The sequence below is a fragment of the Anolis carolinensis genome, chromosome 2 (assembly GCF_035594765.1).
Source record: "Anolis carolinensis isolate JA03-04 chromosome 2, rAnoCar3.1.pri, whole genome shotgun sequence".
NCBI classification, from domain to species: Eukaryota; Metazoa; Chordata; class Lepidosauria; order Squamata; family Dactyloidae; genus Anolis; species Anolis carolinensis.
This window is the reverse complement of record NC_085842.1, coordinates 243,028,969-243,046,938: the sequence shown is the minus strand read 5'-3', so window position 1 is coordinate 243,046,938 and position 17,970 is coordinate 243,028,969. Positions and strand designations below refer to the sequence as shown.

The 17,970-nt window shown below is 41.7% G+C and overlaps 1 protein-coding gene across 2 annotated transcripts in view; it reads left to right on the top strand.

Annotated features, from left to right (window-relative positions):
• The first annotated feature begins 6,308 nt into the window (after positions 1 to 6,308).
• The window catches only part of dmrt1 (doublesex and mab-3 related transcription factor 1), a 76,228-nt gene continuing 64,566 nt past the window's right edge, over positions 6,309 to 17,970 (top strand). Inside the window, exons 1-2 of one of the 2 annotated variants that reach the window (XM_062971962.1) lie at positions 6,309 to 6,856; positions 11,500 to 11,686. In XM_062971962.1, coding sequence (XP_062828032.1) covers positions 6,578 to 6,856; positions 11,500 to 11,686 — 466 coding nt within the window. In that variant the 5' untranslated portion in view covers positions 6,309 to 6,577. The remainder of the gene's footprint in view (positions 6,857 to 11,499; positions 11,687 to 17,970) is intronic. The other variant, XM_003216553.4, reaches the window with a different exon arrangement.

Below are 17,970 nucleotides of genomic sequence, written 5' to 3'. Positions count from 1 at the left end.
CCGCCTTTCTCTCCGAGGAGACTCAAAGCGGCTTACAGTAAATGGCAAAAATTCAATGCCTAAAAACAATGTAAAAACAACAATTCATATAAAACAATCTACAAAACAGTTCATATAAAACAGATACCATTACGAAATAAAATCACATTATATAAAATTTTAAGAATATCCAAGATTAAAATCCATTCATCCAGAATCCTCAAGTTTTTGTACAGGTCATGTAAAATTCCATGTTTTCATTCATTAAAAGCTTGTGTGCACAACCATGTCTTTAAGGCTTTCCTGAAGCCTAGGAGAGTTGGTATGTGCGGTATGTTGATGGGGAGGGTGTTCCACAGCCGAGGAGCCACCACCGAGAAGGCCTTGTCCCTCGTTCCCACCAGCCTTACCTGCGAGGCTGGTGGGACCGAGAGCAGGGCCTCCCCCGATGATCTAAGAGTTCTACGAGGCTCATAGGGGGAGATACGTTCGGACAGGTAAGATGGGCCAGAACCATTTAGGGCTTTGTAGGTCAAAACCAGCACTTTGAACTGGGCTCGGTAGCATATCGGCAGCCAGTGGAGCTGACTCAACATGGGAGTAGTACGCTCCCTGTAAGCCGCTCCTGTTATTAGTCTGGCTGCCGGCCGTTGTACTAGTTGGAGCTTCCGAGCCGTCTTCAAAGGCAGCCCCACGTAAAGCGCATTGCAGTAGTCCAAACGAGCTGTAACCAGAGCGTGGACCACCGTGGCCAAGTCAGACCTCCCAAGGTATGGGCGCAGCTGGCACACAAGGCGGAGTTGTGCGAAGGCTCCCCTGGCCACCGCCGAGACCTGGGTCTCCAGGCTCAGCGATGAGTCCAGGAGGACCCCCAGACTGCGAACCTGCGTCTTCAGGAGGAGTGCGACCCCGTCCAACACAGGCTGTAACCCTATACCCTATTCAGCCCTGCGACTCACCAGGAGGACCTCTGTCTTGTCTGGATTAAGTTTCAGTTTGTTCGCCCTCATCCAGTCAGATACAGCGGCCAGACACCGGTTCAGGACCTGAACAGCCTCCTTAGTGACAGGTGGGAAGGAGTGACAGAGCTGGACATCATCTACGTACACCCCAAAACTCCGGATGATCTCTCCCAGCGGCTTCATGTATATGTTGAACAACATGGGTGACAGTATTGACCCCTGCGGGACCCCACAAGTCAATGGTTGTGGGGCCAAGTAGGTGTCCCCCAATGACGCCATCTGGGAACGACCCTCCAGGAAATACCGGAGCCACTGCAAAGCAGTACCCCCGAGACCCATCCCGGCAAGGCGCCCCAGAAGGATACCGTGATCGACGGTATCGAAGGCCGCTGAGAGGTCCAGCAGAACCAGCAGGAACACACTCCTCCTGTCCAGTTCCCGGCGTAGATCATCGACTAAGGCGACCAAGGCTGTCTCGGTACCATGCCCCGGCCTGAAGCCAGACTGTGCCAGATCCAGAAAATCAGTATCTACCAAGAATGCCTGGAGTTGTGAGGCCACCACACGTTCCACGACCTTGCCCAAAAAGGGGAGATTGGAAATAGGCTGATAGTTCTCCAATTGAGTGGGGTCCAGTGATGGCTTCTTCAACAGCGGTTTGATCACAGCCAATTTAAGGCTCGCTGGAAAGAGACCCAAAGTGGCTAACAACACTAAAAACAATACAATACTCAATTTAAAACCTTAAAAAATTTGAACACTGAAATAAAATTAAATATGAAAACTATTCAAAATAAACAGTTAAAACCATTAAAACTATTAAACACTTTTAAACATATTATTAATTGTCGAAAGCTTTTGTGGCCAGAATCATTGGGTTGCTGTGAGTTTTCCGAGCGGTAATGAAAGAATGAGATTCTATTCTACCTGATGAAACTTAAGTTGTGTGTGTCTGCCTACAAAAGATAAGGGTAACAGCAACTGCCCCCCAGAATCCCTTTCTGAGCAATAACAAAACAGAGAAACTGGGAGATCAGATACGTTTGCCTGACCAGTCCCCCCACCATCTTTTTTAAAAAGTTCAGAAACAGCACATTTGCTACTGAATTTTCCATGAAAGAGGTAATTCCCAGGAATATATATTTTTTGATCGAGATACCTCTGTATGACAAAACTAGCTAAAAACAGTGACTCCTGTGCACCCAAGGATCAAAATTGTGTACCCCTTTAGATTTGGCCACTAAAATCATAAGAAAGGTGGGAGCTGATGAAAGAAAAAGTCATTCCTAGGTGCCTTTTGGAAATGTACCCAATGTCTCGTTGTTGTTGTTGTGTACCTTAAAGTCATTTCCAACCTATGGTGACCTGAAGGCTACCCTATGTTTTGTTTACTTATGCAAGGCCTATCTGACCTGGTTGTTTTGTTTTACATGTACACTTGAGGCACTTTCTACACCAACCATATAAAATCCAGATTATCTGCTTTGATAGTCTGGATTGTATGGCAGTGTAGAAGGGGCCTGAGTATACAGATAAATATACTGTTTTAAAATTTATTTGTAAGTCAACAGTGTTTTTGTTTTTGTTTTTTGCAAACTTTCAAATATGGTTGGACTGCCATATAATTCAGACTATCAATGCAGATAATCTAGATTATCTGCTTTGAACTGAATTATATGAGTCTACACTGTCATATATAGTAGAGTCTCACTTATCCAACATAAACGGGCCGGCTGAATGTTGGATAAGCGAATATGTTGGATAATAAGGAGAGATTAAGAAAAAGCCTATTAAACATCAAAATAGGTTATGATTTTACAAATTAAGCACCAAAACATCATGTTATACAACAAATTTGACAGAAAAAATAGTTCATTACACATTAATTCTGGCGAGGCCCTGCTCTCGGTCCCACCTGCCTCACAAGTGCGGCTGGTGGGAACGAGGGAGAGGGCCTTCTCGGTGGTGGCTCCCCGGCTGTGGAACACCCTCCCCAGAGATATACGGCAAGCCCCAACCCTTTTGAGTTTTAGAAAAGCCTTAAAAACATGGCTATGTGCCCAGGCTTTTAACGAATAAATGACAAAGACGACCCAGACTGTTATATGGATAAAGTAGGAGGATATTGGACGAACGGATTTTAAGCATGTTTTATGTTTTATATTTTATACTGTATTTAATTGGTTGTAATACATTTTTATATGTTGTTGTTTTTAATGATGTGTCGGCATCGAATTGTTGCCAATTGTACCCTGAGTCCCTTCGGGTGAGAAATAGAAATATTGGAAATAAATAAATAAATAAATAAATGCTATGTAGTAATTACTGTATTTACGAATTTAGCACCAAAATATCACAATGCATTGAAAACATTGACTACAAAAATGTGTTGGATAATCCAGAATGTTGGATAAGTGAGACTCTACTGTAATCCAGTTCAAAGCAGATAATCTGGATTGTATGTGGCAGTGTAGACGGGACCTCTTATCAGCCAGGGAAGTGCAGTTCTGCAGCATGTGAAGGGCTGCATGATTCCTTTGTTGTTGTTACTGTGTGCCATCAAGTTATTTTAAATTTATGGTGACCGTAAAAGGCAAGTCTATCAAAAGGGTTTTTTGGGCTGAGAATGTGTTACTTAGCAAAGGTTATCCGGTATGTTTTCACTACTGAATGGGGACTCAAACCTTGGTCTCCGGAGCTGTAGTCCAATGCTGAAACCTGATTTAACTGAAAATGTCCATGAAGTCACATTTTAACTTTAAAAGAGGAAAGCTGTCTTCATTTCAGACAGGTGTATTATAGTAAGGAAAGCTGCTCATCAACCTGGATACTTTTCAAAAGGAAATCAGATATAAACTAATTTTTTCTATTTTCTGGAACTGTATGCCAAAGTCACCCGCGACACATACTGTACATGTTGAAATGTTAATGTTTTCCTCATTCCTCCTCCTGACTCACATTTCCTAGTGTGGGAGAAGCCATTTCCAGAGAAGGAGGTTTCCATAACAAGATATGGCTGTCAGCAATTGATAATGTTCATCTTTAATGACTATGCCTCTCCTTCCTCGGAGCAAGAAGCCGTGTATCCCTGCGATCATTTGAATTAAACAGCCACGGATCTAGGAATTATTATTCAAATTAAAAGGGTTGTTTCTTGTGTTCCACACAACATTAACCATATTCACAAGATGTTTTTGTAACCCTCCCTGCTCAAAGTTAGAAACTAAAGCACATTCTTTTCTGTATAATTTTTGCAGAAAAGACAGGAGGATCCATAAACTGGAGGGAACCAAGGGGGGCGGGGAACTATACTGTAGAATGAATGTAGTTTGGCACCATTTCAAGTGCCATAGGACAATGCTATAGGATCATGGGATGTGTAGTTCTGTAAGTTACCAGCACTCTTTGCCAGAGAAGGCTGAAGACCTTTGTACCACTACAACTCAGGATTCCATAGCAGGGAACCATTGCAGTTAAAGTGGTCTCAAACTGTACTCATTCTACAGTATAGATCAGGCATGGGCAAACTTTGCCCCTCCAAGTGTTTTGGACTTCAATTTGCAATTTCTTTTGGTTCCTCTCCAAAGATGCATCTACACCATAGAATGAATACAATATGACACCACTTTTACCTGCAATGTCTCAATGCTATGGGATCATGGCAAGTCTAGCTTTGCAAGTTCTTTAGCCCTTGTTGCCAAACCGTGCTGGTGCCTCACCAAACTACAACTCCCAGAATTGCACAGCACTGAGCCATGGCCGTTAAAATGATGTCAAACTGCTTTAATTTTTCCTCTGTTTCATAGAGGTTATTATTTAAGATTTCCAAACCCTGTTTTGTACCAAGGACTTTTCGTCCACAACTCTGGAAGGCATCCTCAGAGGTTGTGAGATCTGTTGGAAACTAGGCCAGTGGGGTTTATATAATCTGTGAAAGGTCCAGGGTGGGAGAAAAGACTCTTGTCTGTTGGAAGCAAGTGTGAATGTTGCAATTAATCACCTTATTAGCACTGAATAACCTGGCAGCTTCAAAGCCTGGCTGTTTCCTGCCTGGGGGAATCCTTTGTTGGGAGTTGTTGAAATCCACAAGAATGTGGACAATTTCAACAGAAAGGAAGATATCTTTAAAATGAACAAAATCTGGCTACCAGTGTTAAAAAAACCTCTAAAATCAGGACAGTAAATAAAGAACAATACCCAGAAGACAGGAGAATTCCAGATAAGAAACAATCAGGGCCAGTTAACACCTCCCAACAAAGGATTCCTCCGGGCAGGAAGAAGCCAGGCTTTGAAGCTGCAGGGCCATTCAATGCTAATCAAGGTGTCCAACTGCAACATTCACACTTGCCTCCAACAGACAAAAGTTCTTCCTGCCGCCCTGAACATTCCACATATATAAACCTCACTTGACTAGTTTCCAACACCTCACAACCTCACTTTTCAACAGACCTCACAGCCTCTGAGGATGCCTGCCATAGATGTGGGCGAAACATCAGGAGAGAATGATTCTGGAACATGGCCACACAGCCCGGAAAACCCTCAGCAACCCAGTATAAAAGTGCATTAGTCCTACAGCGTGGATGCACCTGAAATCAATCAGGAAAATATGACTATATTTTCTATGGTCACATCTACATCGGGTGGTATGAAAGTGCATTAATTCTGGTGCAGATGCACCCTAAATCGATCAGTGTTAAATATGACTCTTCCCTATGCTCACATCTACACTGCACGGTGTCAAAGTGCATTACTTCTACATGTAAAGGTAATGGGTTCCCCTGACGTCCAGTCATGTCTGACTCTGGGGATTGGTGCTCATCTCCGTGTTTTTAAGTCGAAAAGCCGGCGTTGTCCGTAGACACCTCCAAGGTCATGTGGCCGGCATGACTGCATGGAGCGCTGTTACCTTCCCGCCGGAGCGGTACCTATTGATCTACTCACATTTGCATGTTTTCGAACTGCTAGGTTGGCAGAAGCTGGAGCTAACAACGGCTGCTCACGCCGCTCCCGGGGTTTGAACCTGGGACCTTTCGGTCTGCAAGTTCAGCAGCTCAGCGCTTTAACACACTTCGCCACCGGGGCTCCTCAATTCTACATGTAGAGGCACCCAAACTCAATCAGTATTAAATACCACTCTCTACCCTAAAAGTACGTGGGGTCAAAGTGCATGAATTTTGCAGTGCAGACGCATCCTAAGCAAGGAAGGCTTTCCCTCCTTGCATGGCTTTGGCTGCTCCTTTGCAAAGGGGCTTTGGGAGGGAGCCTTCTACAATTTGGCCTACAATACATTGGAAGGAAAGTGACAGCCTTCCTCTCAAGGAGAGAGGGCCAAAGAGGCGGGAAGAGTGAGTTGGGGGAGGCAGGTGTGGGGCGGAGCAAAAACAAACAAACCATCCACCCACCCCCCAAAAGTAACAAAAAAAAGTTGTGCCACTTTGCGCGCCCCTTTTACAAAAACGGTTGCGTTTGAAGACAAGCCCTAGGGAGCTGGAGCTTTGCAAAAGCGGGTTGCAGCCCAGGGCAAAAGGTGGACAGCATTGCAGCGCCTGCAGTTGGGAAGAAGTTGCTGCCCACTCGCCCAAGCCACCCTCCAAAAAGCTCTTCCCTATCAGTCCAGCTGGACAGTGGAGCGCGCAATGCCCAACGAGGCTTCTGCTGCTGCGTCTTCTTTCAACAAGGCTTCCTCCTCGGAGCAGAATGGCAAAGGAGGGCCCTTGGGGAAGCCGCCGTCCTCCTCCTCCTCGGGCGCCCAGGCTCAAGGCAAGAAGGCCCCCCGCCTGCCCAAATGCGCCCGGTGCAGGAACCACGGCTACTCCTCGCCCCTGAAGGGCCACAAGCGCTTCTGCATGTGGAGGGACTGCCAGTGCAAGAAGTGCAGCCTCATCGCCGAGAGGCAGCGGGTCATGGCTGCCCAGGTAAGGCCAGGGAAGGGGAAAAGAGAGACACACACAGAGCCTTTCCCGCCCAGGACACCTTGCAGGGAAACCTCTGGTCCCTGCAGATTGAGCTTGCATCCCACCCCAAGTGCCTAGGGAATAGTGGCTGGATCTACACTGCCCTATATCCCAGGATCTGACCCCAGATTATCCCCTCCAAAGCAGATTGGTTTTCCCTGACATTAAGTCTAGTCGTGTCCGACTCTGAGGGTTGGTGCTCATCTCCATTTCTAAGCCGAAGAGCCGGCGTTGTCCATAGACACCTCCAAAGTCATGCAGATTATCTGGAATCAGATCCTGGGACAGTAGGGCACACAGTGAGTAGCAGAATAGTCTAGCGATAGGCTGGATCTACACTGCCTGCTGTAACATGATTTTTTTCTCCTGAGTTATAAATGTCATTTCCTAATTGGTTCTATCATAAAAACATGGAAAAAGATGGGTTGTTGTGCATTTTCCGGGCTGTATGGCCCTGTTTCAGAAGCATTCTCTCCTGACGTTTCGCCCACATCTATGGCAGGCATCCTCAGAGGTTGTGAGGTATATTGGAATACTAAGCAAGGGAGGTTTATATATCTGTGAAAGGTCCAGGGTGGGAGAAAGAACTTTATCTGTTGGAAAAAGCTTATTAAAGTGCAAAGGACATCCTGCAGCACATTTTGCTATAGTTCTTTGCAGTGAATATCTCATATAGAGTCTCAACCAATTCAACATAGTTTGTGGCAGTAGTAAAAATGAAGTTTCTGGACTACAGTAGAGTCTCACTTATCCAACATAAACGGGCCGGCAGAAGCTTGGATAAGCGAATATCTTGGATAATAAGGAGGGATTAAGGAAAAGCCTATTACACATCAAATTAGGTTATGATTTTACAAATTAAGCACCAAAACATCATGTTTTACAACAAATTTGACAGAAAAAGCAGTTCAATACACAATAATGTTATGCTGTAATTACTGTATTTACAAATTTAGCACCAAAACAGCACGATATATTGAAAACATTGACTACAAAAATGGCTTGGATAATCCAGAAACTTGGATAAGCGAGGCTTGGATAAGTGAGACTCTACTGTAGTTTGTGGCAGTAGTAAAAATGAAGTTTCTGGAGTATAACAACTATTTTAAAAGTAGGAATTGCATAATTAAACGTGGAAATAACACTTTCCAAACCAGAAACGTAAAACTTTTGCAAATTTTGTTACATCATCACACTAGAGCTTGGATCCACTTGAAATCCACTTTAGGCAAGAGGCTTTAAACAGTTCAGTCAGACAGATCCTGGGCCTGAAAGTGCATTTAATTCTTTCTTTCTTTATTATAAAGTTGTAATCAAATTAATATAATTTCTTCCCACTTTCTGAATGTCAGATATTCAAATTATTGATCAGTTCTTGGGAGAAATGACCCCATTTTATGTCTCAGTATATGAGATACTTTAAATAGGCTCCCTTACCCTTTAATCTAAAAATAAACTCAATTACTAGTCATTATAAACTTTTTTTAAAATCTCTAGTCTTTGAGTGATTTTAATGGTTGATACATATGTGCCCTACTTTGAATACTTTGAAATAGCAGTTGTCACAATTGAACTAATTTATTTGTCTGCTCTTCTGATTTCAGAAGTTACTCTAGTATCTAGATGGTGTTTGCAACCTTAACAGTTCAGTTTTGAAGTTTACCTAGTCTGTAGTGTCTGTATTATTGTGATATAATGTACCTAACTTTAAAAAAAATGTTAATTCTTTATTAAATATCACACATGGTTAACTACAGGAGACTCTAATTTAACTGGTACCCATAGGGATGGGTAGTTGCCAGAAAAACATGTACTGTCTGGTTGCTTGAGAGTTACCATTAAAATAGGCCTAATACAGTACTATGCCCCATAATATATCACATTCTTTATGTTGATTTGATATGATTATTGAAATATAGTAATTAGAAGCAAATTGAGACAGATAAAGACAAACTTAAATTAATATAACATTTCTGCTAAAATTGATTTTATTTTAATTTTAAGTATTCCTTCTTTGATTTTTTTTCCAGTTGCTTGAGAGTTCTGGTTGGCCTCATCTACATTTTAGGTCCCATCTACATTACCATATAATGTAGTTTCAGAATGCAGTTTAACTGCATTGAACTGGATGATATGAATCTACACTGACATACAATGCAGTTATTCTGAAACTGCATTATATGGCAGTGTAGATGGGGCCTGAGAGTCTACCCCACTTGACCTGCATTCATAAAACCTAAGAAAGTTATTTTTGGGGACTATAATTTTTGGAAGAGAGCCAGCATGGTATAATGTTTGGTCTTTGGCTGTATCAACATTGCCCTGTATCCCAGGATCTGATCTCAGATTATCTGATTATCCCAGATTATCTGGCAGTGTAGACACAGGACCCTTCTACACAGCTATATAAAATCTAGATTATTTTCTTTGAAATGGATTATATGGCAGCGTAGACTTAGATAATATAGTTCAAAGCAGATAATGTTAATATTATGGATTTTATGGTAGTGCAGAAGGCCCCTTCTACACTGCCCTATATCCTAACTATCTGCTTTAAACTGGATTATATGAAGTCTCTTCTACACTGCCATATAATCCAGATTATCAAATCAGATAATCCACATCTGCTTTGAACTGGATTATCTGAGTCCGCACTACCATATAATCCAGCTCAAATCAGACAGTTTAGGGCCCCTTCTACAGAGCATGATAATCCAGGTTATCAAAGCAGAAAATCTACATTATCTGATTTGAATTTTATTATTTTAGGCCCCTCCCACACAGCTGTATAAAATCCCATATTATCTGCTTTTAACTGGGTTATATGGCATGTGGACTCAAATAACCCAGTTCAAAGCAGGTATTGTGGGTTATCTGCCTTGATATTCTGGGTTATATAGCTGTGTGGAAGGGCACTTAGTCTGCACTGCCATATAATCGAGTTCAAAGCAGATCATGTGGATTGTATAGCACTGTAGAAGGGGCTGCAGTGTCCCGTTTACAAACACCTGGTGCATTGGGATTTACTTTGTTAGAAGTTTCTCCGAGATTGGTTTTGGCAGGAGTCCATTGGCAGGAGTCCATATCTGAGGCTCCTTCTACACTGCCATATAATCAAGATTATCAAAGCAGGTAATTCACATTATCTGCTTTGAACTGAATTATATGAGTCTACATTGCCATATAATCCAGTTCAAAGCAGATAATCTGGATTTTATATGGCAGTGTAGAAGAAGCCCTAGTTCTGCCGCAGAAGGGTTTCCAACCCTGGTAGTCTGCAAGCACAAAAGTATCAAAGCAAGCACAGCTTGTTCTCTTGCTGTGTGGGCTGCATTTCTCTCCACCTTCATAGCTCAAATGCAGTGACTTTGAGAGACATCCTGCTTGCAGTGTTGGTCTAAAATGCAAGAGTGGCCTGTGGGGTGGCCTGTGGGTTATTAAGCAGCTTCACGGAAGGCACTGTAGAATTAAAGCTGCTCAGCACCATTCTAACTTCAGTGGTTCAATGCTATGAAATCATAGGAGTTGTAGTTTTACAAGGTTTTTAGCCTTCTGTTCTGAAGAGTGCTGGTGTCTCACCAAGGGCCCTTCTACACTGCCATATCAGAGTAGATAATCTGGATTTTATATGGCAGTGTAAATACCTACAACTCTCAGGATTCCATAGCATTGAGCAGTTAAAGTGGTGTCAAACTGCCCTAATTCTTTGTAGATGCACCCTGTGACTTACTCAGACTTCAACCCACAGAACAAAAATGGGTGGAAAAATCCATCCCATATACCAGATATGGGCAAACTTCGGTTGCCCTGGTGTTTTGGACTGTTCGGAAATGTGGGAGTTGAAGTCCAAAACACCTGGACAGCCGAAGTTTGCCCATGCCTGCCATATACTGTAAACTTGCTGGCTTTTCAGGAAATGAAACAAATTGCTCTCATCAGAATTTGCATCTGAGGGCCCTTCCACACAGCTGTATCACCCAGAATATCAAGGCAGAAAATCCACAATATCTGCTTTGAATTGGGTTATCTGAGTTCATACTAACATATATCCCAGTTCAAAGCAGATATTGTGGGATTTTATTCAGCTGTGTGGAAGGGGCCTGAAGATGACAAATTTATTCATCATTAGGTGAAAATTAAATGCTATGCTAGCATTTTCCTAGTCTTAGGCCCTTCTACACTGTCATATAATCTAGATTATCAAAGCAAATAATCTGGATTTTAAATGGCAGCGTAGAAGGAGCCTGAGGCTATATCTACACAACCCTATACTGTATACCTGGATTTGATCTAAGATTATCTGGTAGTGTAGACTCATATAATCGAGTTCAAAGCAGATAGTCTGGGATCAGATCCTGGGATATAGGGCAGTGTAGACCTAGCTTAACATTCAAACCACTACGCCACCCTAGCTATTGCTACTACTGCCACCATTAAATCACAATCTGTTGATATATCATTGTACAGATGTCTGTCTATCACCTCCATGTCACCTTCCTTGGATTGCAATGTATTCAGGATGACATTTTTGTTCTGGCTCCATTATGTTAAGCCATTTCTTTTCAAATGAGAGAGCAAATGTGTTCCAACCTTCTTGCCTCCAGGTTGCACTGAGAAGGCAGCAAGCTCAAGAGGAGGAGCTGGGGATCAGCCACCCCATCCCTTTGCCCAATGCCACAGAAATGTATGTGAAGAAAGAGGGCAGCGCAAATGGCTCTTGCCTGTTGTTGGAAAGCAGCAGCCCACAGCAATCCACAACTGCAGCTACCACAGTGTCTAGTGCATCCACAGGTAACTAGTATCAAAGTGTCGTAGTTGTGTAGTACAGATACACCCCTGTCCAGTCCTTCCCATGCCTGCCACTGAAAGTGATGTGATTTCACAGAATCATAGAATCATAGAGCTGGAAGAGACCCCAAGGGCCATCCAGTCCAACCCTTACCATGCAGGAAAATGCAATCAAAGCACTCTCGACAGACAGCCGTTCAGCCTCTGCTTAAAGATCTCCAGAGAAGGAGACTCCTCCATACTCTCAGGCAATATATTCCACTGTTGAATAGCTCTTACTGTTAGAAATTTCTTCCTAAAGGTTAAGTGGTATGTTTCCCCCTGCAATTCGAATCAATTTCATGTTGTCCTAGTCTCTAGAGTAGTAGAAAACAAGCTTGCCTTCTCCCCAATGTGATATCCTTTCAAATATTTGAACATGGGTATAATGTCCCCTCTCAGCTGTCTTTTCTCCAAGCTAAAGATAGCCAGGTCCCTAAGACATTCCTCATAGGGCGCTGTCCCCCAACTTTTGATCTTTCTGATCTTTCTCTCTGGACATGTTCCAGCTTGTCAATATCCTTCATGAATTGTGATGCCCAAAACTGGACACAGTATTCCAGGTGAGGTCTGACGAAAGCAGAATACCATAAAACTATGGCTTCCCTCCATCTCAACACTAGACTCCTATTGATGCAGTCTAGAATCCTCCCAATTTGATGTCATCTACAAATTTGATATGGAAGGTAAAGGTTTTCCCCTGACATTAAGTTTAGTTGTGTCTGACTCTGGAGGTCAGTACTCATCTCAATTTTTAAGCCGAAGAGCCGTTGTCTGTAGACACCTCCAAGGTCATGTGGCTGGCGTGACTGCATCAAGTGCCGTTACCTTCCCGCCATTGATCTACTCACATTTGCATGTTTTTCGAACTGCTAGGTTGGCAGAAGCTGGGGCTAACTGTGGGAGCTCACCGCACTCCCTGGATTTGAACCGCCAACCTCTCAGTCAGCAAATTCAGCAGCATGGTGGTTTAACTCCAAATCTGATACACATACCTTCTATTCCATCATTTGCCTCTAAGTAAACATGTGTATTAGCCCACGGCATGACATTACCTATATTGTGTCTCACTCAATTTAGTTTCATTTCATAACAAGATACCTTTTTTAGTTTTTGAAACAGTCCCCCTAAGCAGTGTTATCCTTTACTGGAAGTTTTTTTAGATGTAATGATTTTCAACTTTTCAAATTCAGGAACAACACCTTAACTGTAAAATTTAGTTTACTCTCATTTTGGAAAAGACAGTGAATTATCTTCTCAAATAAAATTTCCTCCCTCACCAATAGCCTAGGAAGTGGTTTGCAGGCTGCAACACGGGTAAGTAGGTTCCAGCTGTAGACCTTCACAGATGTGGTTCAAGTCCAGGAAAAAATAATGTGGAATACCAATTATATTTAATTCTGTTTTAATGTTTATATATTTGTAGATTTGAAATTGTACTGAAATGCTTCTTGTGAAGAGGAAAAGCGAGGTATAAATAATAATAATAATAAAAGAATAATAATAATAATAGTAATAGTAATAGAAATAAATTCTAGAGTATTGATTATAAGTAGGATACAATAAGTCTTGATATTATTTTTGAGATTTTTTCTAATATGCAAGGGATATTGTTGACGGCATCCTTCCAGAACTTTAGTGTCACTGCTTTCACTGGAATTTGCAGTGGAATATGTGGATTAGTACCATGCTGAAGCCATTTTAATTGCTGGGTACAAATGTCTGGTAATCCAGGATCTCAATTATTGAGGGCCTCTCTAGGTCCTTCAGTACTATGGCACTCCATATCATTAATTTTGTATGGCAGTGTAGGGAAGTCAGACTGGACTATTGTGAATTCAGCATTTTTGGAAAGGCTACAGGTTACCCTGGCCCATTCTACACTGCCATATAATCCAGTTCAAAGCGGATAATCTGGGTTTTACATGGCAGTGTAGAAGGGGCCCCAGTCTTGCTCCATAATATTTTCTAAAAGGCTGCTGAGCATGGGGCTATTATACATGTGGCATTTCAAGAGTTCCTTTATTATACCTTTCTTCTCTAGGCTGAGGGCCTAAATACTCCAAAGGCACTAGATGTTGTCTGGTCTTGAAGTCTGAACAGGATTAGCCCTGGTTAGTACTTGGATGGGAGATCCTAACTAATGCTAGTTGCTGTAGGCTGTATTTCAGAGGAAGGAATGGACAAAACCACCTTTGAGTATTGCTCGCCTAAACAAACTTTATGAAATTTATTGGGTCACATAAATCAAGTGGCAGCTTGAAGGAACACACACATTTCTTTAGGAGGTTGGAAAAGTTAGTCCAGTCTACACAAACTCCAAAATGTCCCAAATGATGTGCAGCTGAATTCTGTTCATGTTTCCTCAGAGTGAATTCTCAATGAGTTGTGTGAATTTGTCCCAAAACATCTGCACAGGTCAGAGGGGTGACAAAGTATAGTCAATGGGTGGCATGTAGCTCTTGAGATCCAAAGATGCCACCTCAAAGCCTCCAAACACGCAGTTATCTTTAAAATAAAGTGCACCAATTTGGAGGTGATTTTCCCTCTGAGCACTGGATGAAAGCACCCAAAACTGTAACAAATGCAGTAGTTTCCTTTCCTCCCAAATCACCCTTACCTCCTTCCAAAATGTCATAAATTTTGACCCAAATGGTTGCTGGAACAGATGTTATATCACTTCCAGATCACCAAAATGTGACTGCAGCTTGCCAGGGCTGTACATGAGCAAGTAACCCCTTTCTCCTTTACATTTGCCGACTCCTGTCTTAGGCTTGATATACACTGCCCTATATCCCAGGATCTTATCCTAGGTTATCAGATTTGAATTGGATTATATGAGTCTACACTGCTAGATAATCTGGGTTAAACAGATAATCTGGGATCAGATCCTGGGATAGGGTAGTGTAGATCCAGCCTTAGCGGCCTTCCACACAGCCATATAACCCAGAATATCAAGGCAGAAAATGCCACAATATCTGCTTTGAACTGGGTTATCTGAGGCCACATTGCAGTTCAAAGCAGATAATGTGGGATTTTAGTCAGGAGTGTGGAAGGGACTATAGATGATCAAAGCCTTTGGGATGTTGCAGAATTGGATGAAAAAGGGGACAGTCCTTGCCTTCTTTATTTATTTATTTATTTATTTATTTAGTACATTTATTTCTCACCCCGAAGGGGACTCAGAGCGGCTTACAAATTAAATTTACATACAATATTATATTATTAGCATGGCACAATACTGGCATTAAATTACTATATTGTACTATATCAATATATTGTAAAATTATTAGTAATATTACATGTAATATATAATATATAATTAATATTATATTGTATTACAATATAATATTATCAATATTATATGTATATATAATATATTATAATATTATAATATATTATATTATAATATCATTCCTCAGCCTGTCTCTGCAAACCTAATCGGCAACCAGATCCAGGCCCCTTCTATACTTCCATATAATCCAGACTATCAAAGCAGATAATCCAGATTATCTGCTTTGTACTGGATTTTTTGAGTCTACACTGCCACGTAATCCAGTTCAAAGCAGATAATCTAGATTTTTTACAGCAGGGTAGAAGGGGCCTCAGAATGGTCTCTTGAAGTCCAAGGCGGTCAGATTTCCTATCTGACTTCTCTGGAAAACAAATTCTTTTTTCCTCCTCTCTTGCTTGTTCCCAGAGGTACAGCAGTTTTTCTTTCAAACTTCATCCCACTGTACATGGTTTACAGGGAGAGGAATCGGGTGTGAAGGAGCCACACAAATCATACAAGGTACCAGAAAAGTCTTTTTCTCGCTGTATCCATTTTATTGGCAGGTCAGAAATATTACACCATATTGAGAGGGCAGAGACAATTTTTCAAGCCTCTGGTGACAGGCTATTCTTCAAAAAAGGGAAGGAAAAAAGTGGAAGAGGGGAGAGAGTTGTTGTGTTTATCAATACACTTGCACCTCATTGCAGGTCAGCATTACACAAGTTACCTGAGAGAGGAAATTGAGTTTATCTATTTGGGAGAATAGGAAATGCAGCATTGAGACCTGAACAAAGCAGGGGATGGGAGAGTTTCAAATCCATGTGCTTTGGATTACAACCAAATATATCATAATCTATGATGGTTGAACACACATACTGGGAGGTAAGTTTGCATAAGAAAAAAACCTGGGAGACAGCTTTTCCTGGAAGCAGGTGTGCATTAATATATATAGTAAGGTATATGTTCGTGGACCTTATGCTTTCTAGCAGAAATATATCATAGAATCACACTGGAAGTTCTAGAAAAATGTCTAGAGAAGACAACTTTCTAGTTATCATTATATTCCCCCAGTGTGACTGTAGTCAACTTCCAGCGAAAGCCTACTCTATAATTGCCCTGAGGACCTGGAGGGCATATTTTGTCAGATACAGCTAAATGAAACCATGAGTATGGGAGTTGTACTATGTGCATGTTATATGTATGGAAAAAAGTTTTTTTAAAAAGTGTCTAGAATTTCCCAGGTAGCATGGGTTCCTGGGTGTTTTCCACATCAGTATCCTCTTCAATCTGCATTTTACATTTTTTGTGTGATTAGCACTTTGTTCCTGGCATGTTAGGAAAATTTCACAGCACGCATTTGTGTTGCAGACATGTCTCATATTCGTATCGTTATCTTATATCAACAAAAGGAGAGGAATTTGGCTATACAGTGTTCCCTCACTACTTCACGGTTCACTTTTTGCGGATTCACTGTTTCGCGGTTTTTCAATAAACTCTAAAAGACTATTATAACTCATAAAAAATACAATTTACAGCCTAAGAAAGGGAGGAAGGAGAAGCCAAAGGGAGACAAAAGTAGCCCAAGCGGCAACGGGAAGAGAAGGAGGCGATTGATCAACACACGATTGGTTGATAAAGACTTAAAATAGTGTATCTATATATATAAAAGAGTGATGGCATCAGGGTAGCGGACAAAACAACAAAACTACAGGCCCCCCAACCTCAAAATTTAACAACACAACCCATCATCCATGCCTCTAGGTTGATACAACAAAAAGAAAAGAAAAATAAAGTCCTAATTAGAGGGAGAGGAATCATTGTTTTTATCCAATTGCTGCCAGTTAGAAGTCTAAGCTCTGCCCACTTGGTCTCCTAGCAACCCACTCAGCCCAGGGGACAGGCAGAGTTAGGCCTCACTTAGGCCTCTTCCACACTGCCTATAAAATACAAATTATCAGATTTTAAATGGATTCTATGGCAATGCAGACTCAAGGCCCTTCCACACAGCTATATAACCCATTTATAATCTTATATTATCTGCTTTGCACTGGATTATCTTGACTCCACACTACCATATAATCCACTTCAGTGTGCATTTTATACAGCTGTGTAGAAGGGGCCTCATATAATCCAGTTCTAAGCAGATAATATAAGATACTTTATTTCCCATACGACCATACTTTGCCACAGCAACGCGTGGCCGGGCACAGCTAGTAACTACTAAAATAATGTATAAATATTAAAATAAATATAGTGTCCCTACTTCGCAGATTTTCACTTATTGCGGGTAGTCCTGGAACCTAACCCCAGCAATAAGTGAAGGAACACTGTATCAGAAAATATTCTGGATTTTCATTGCTTTCTACCTCAATTTTTTTCCTGTTCATGTTTTCCACACATCCTGCAATTTTGTATTTTATCACTCTGACTTTTTTTAGCTCAACCCTGTCGAAGTCATTCCTCTTCATAGGGTTCTAGACTTCTCTTCATATGATGGTTGTTTGGGCATCATCTTTCACACCCTAAAATACGATTTTTTAAATGCAGTTGACCTAGTTGCCCAATATTGTTAGTATGTTCAATCAATAGATATATGTAATAGTATGCCCCCGGTGATGCAGCTACTGAACTTGCTGACCAAAAGGCCAGTGGTTCGAATCCGGGGAACAGGGTGAGCAGCCGCTGTTAGCCCCAGCTTCTGGCAACCTAGGAGATTGAAAACATGCAAAAGTGCATAGATCAATAGGTACCTCTCCGGCAGGAAGGTAATGGCGCTCCATGCAGTCATGCCGTCACATGACCTTGGAGGTGTCTACGGACAACGCCGGCTCTTCGGCTTAGAAATGGAGATAAGCACCAAATTCCCAGAGTTGGACACGACTAGACAATGTCAGGGGAAAACCTTTACCTATGACATTCACAGTTCTTTTAAAATTAACTTCCTATTTATACCCAGTATGTAGTTTGCCCTTTT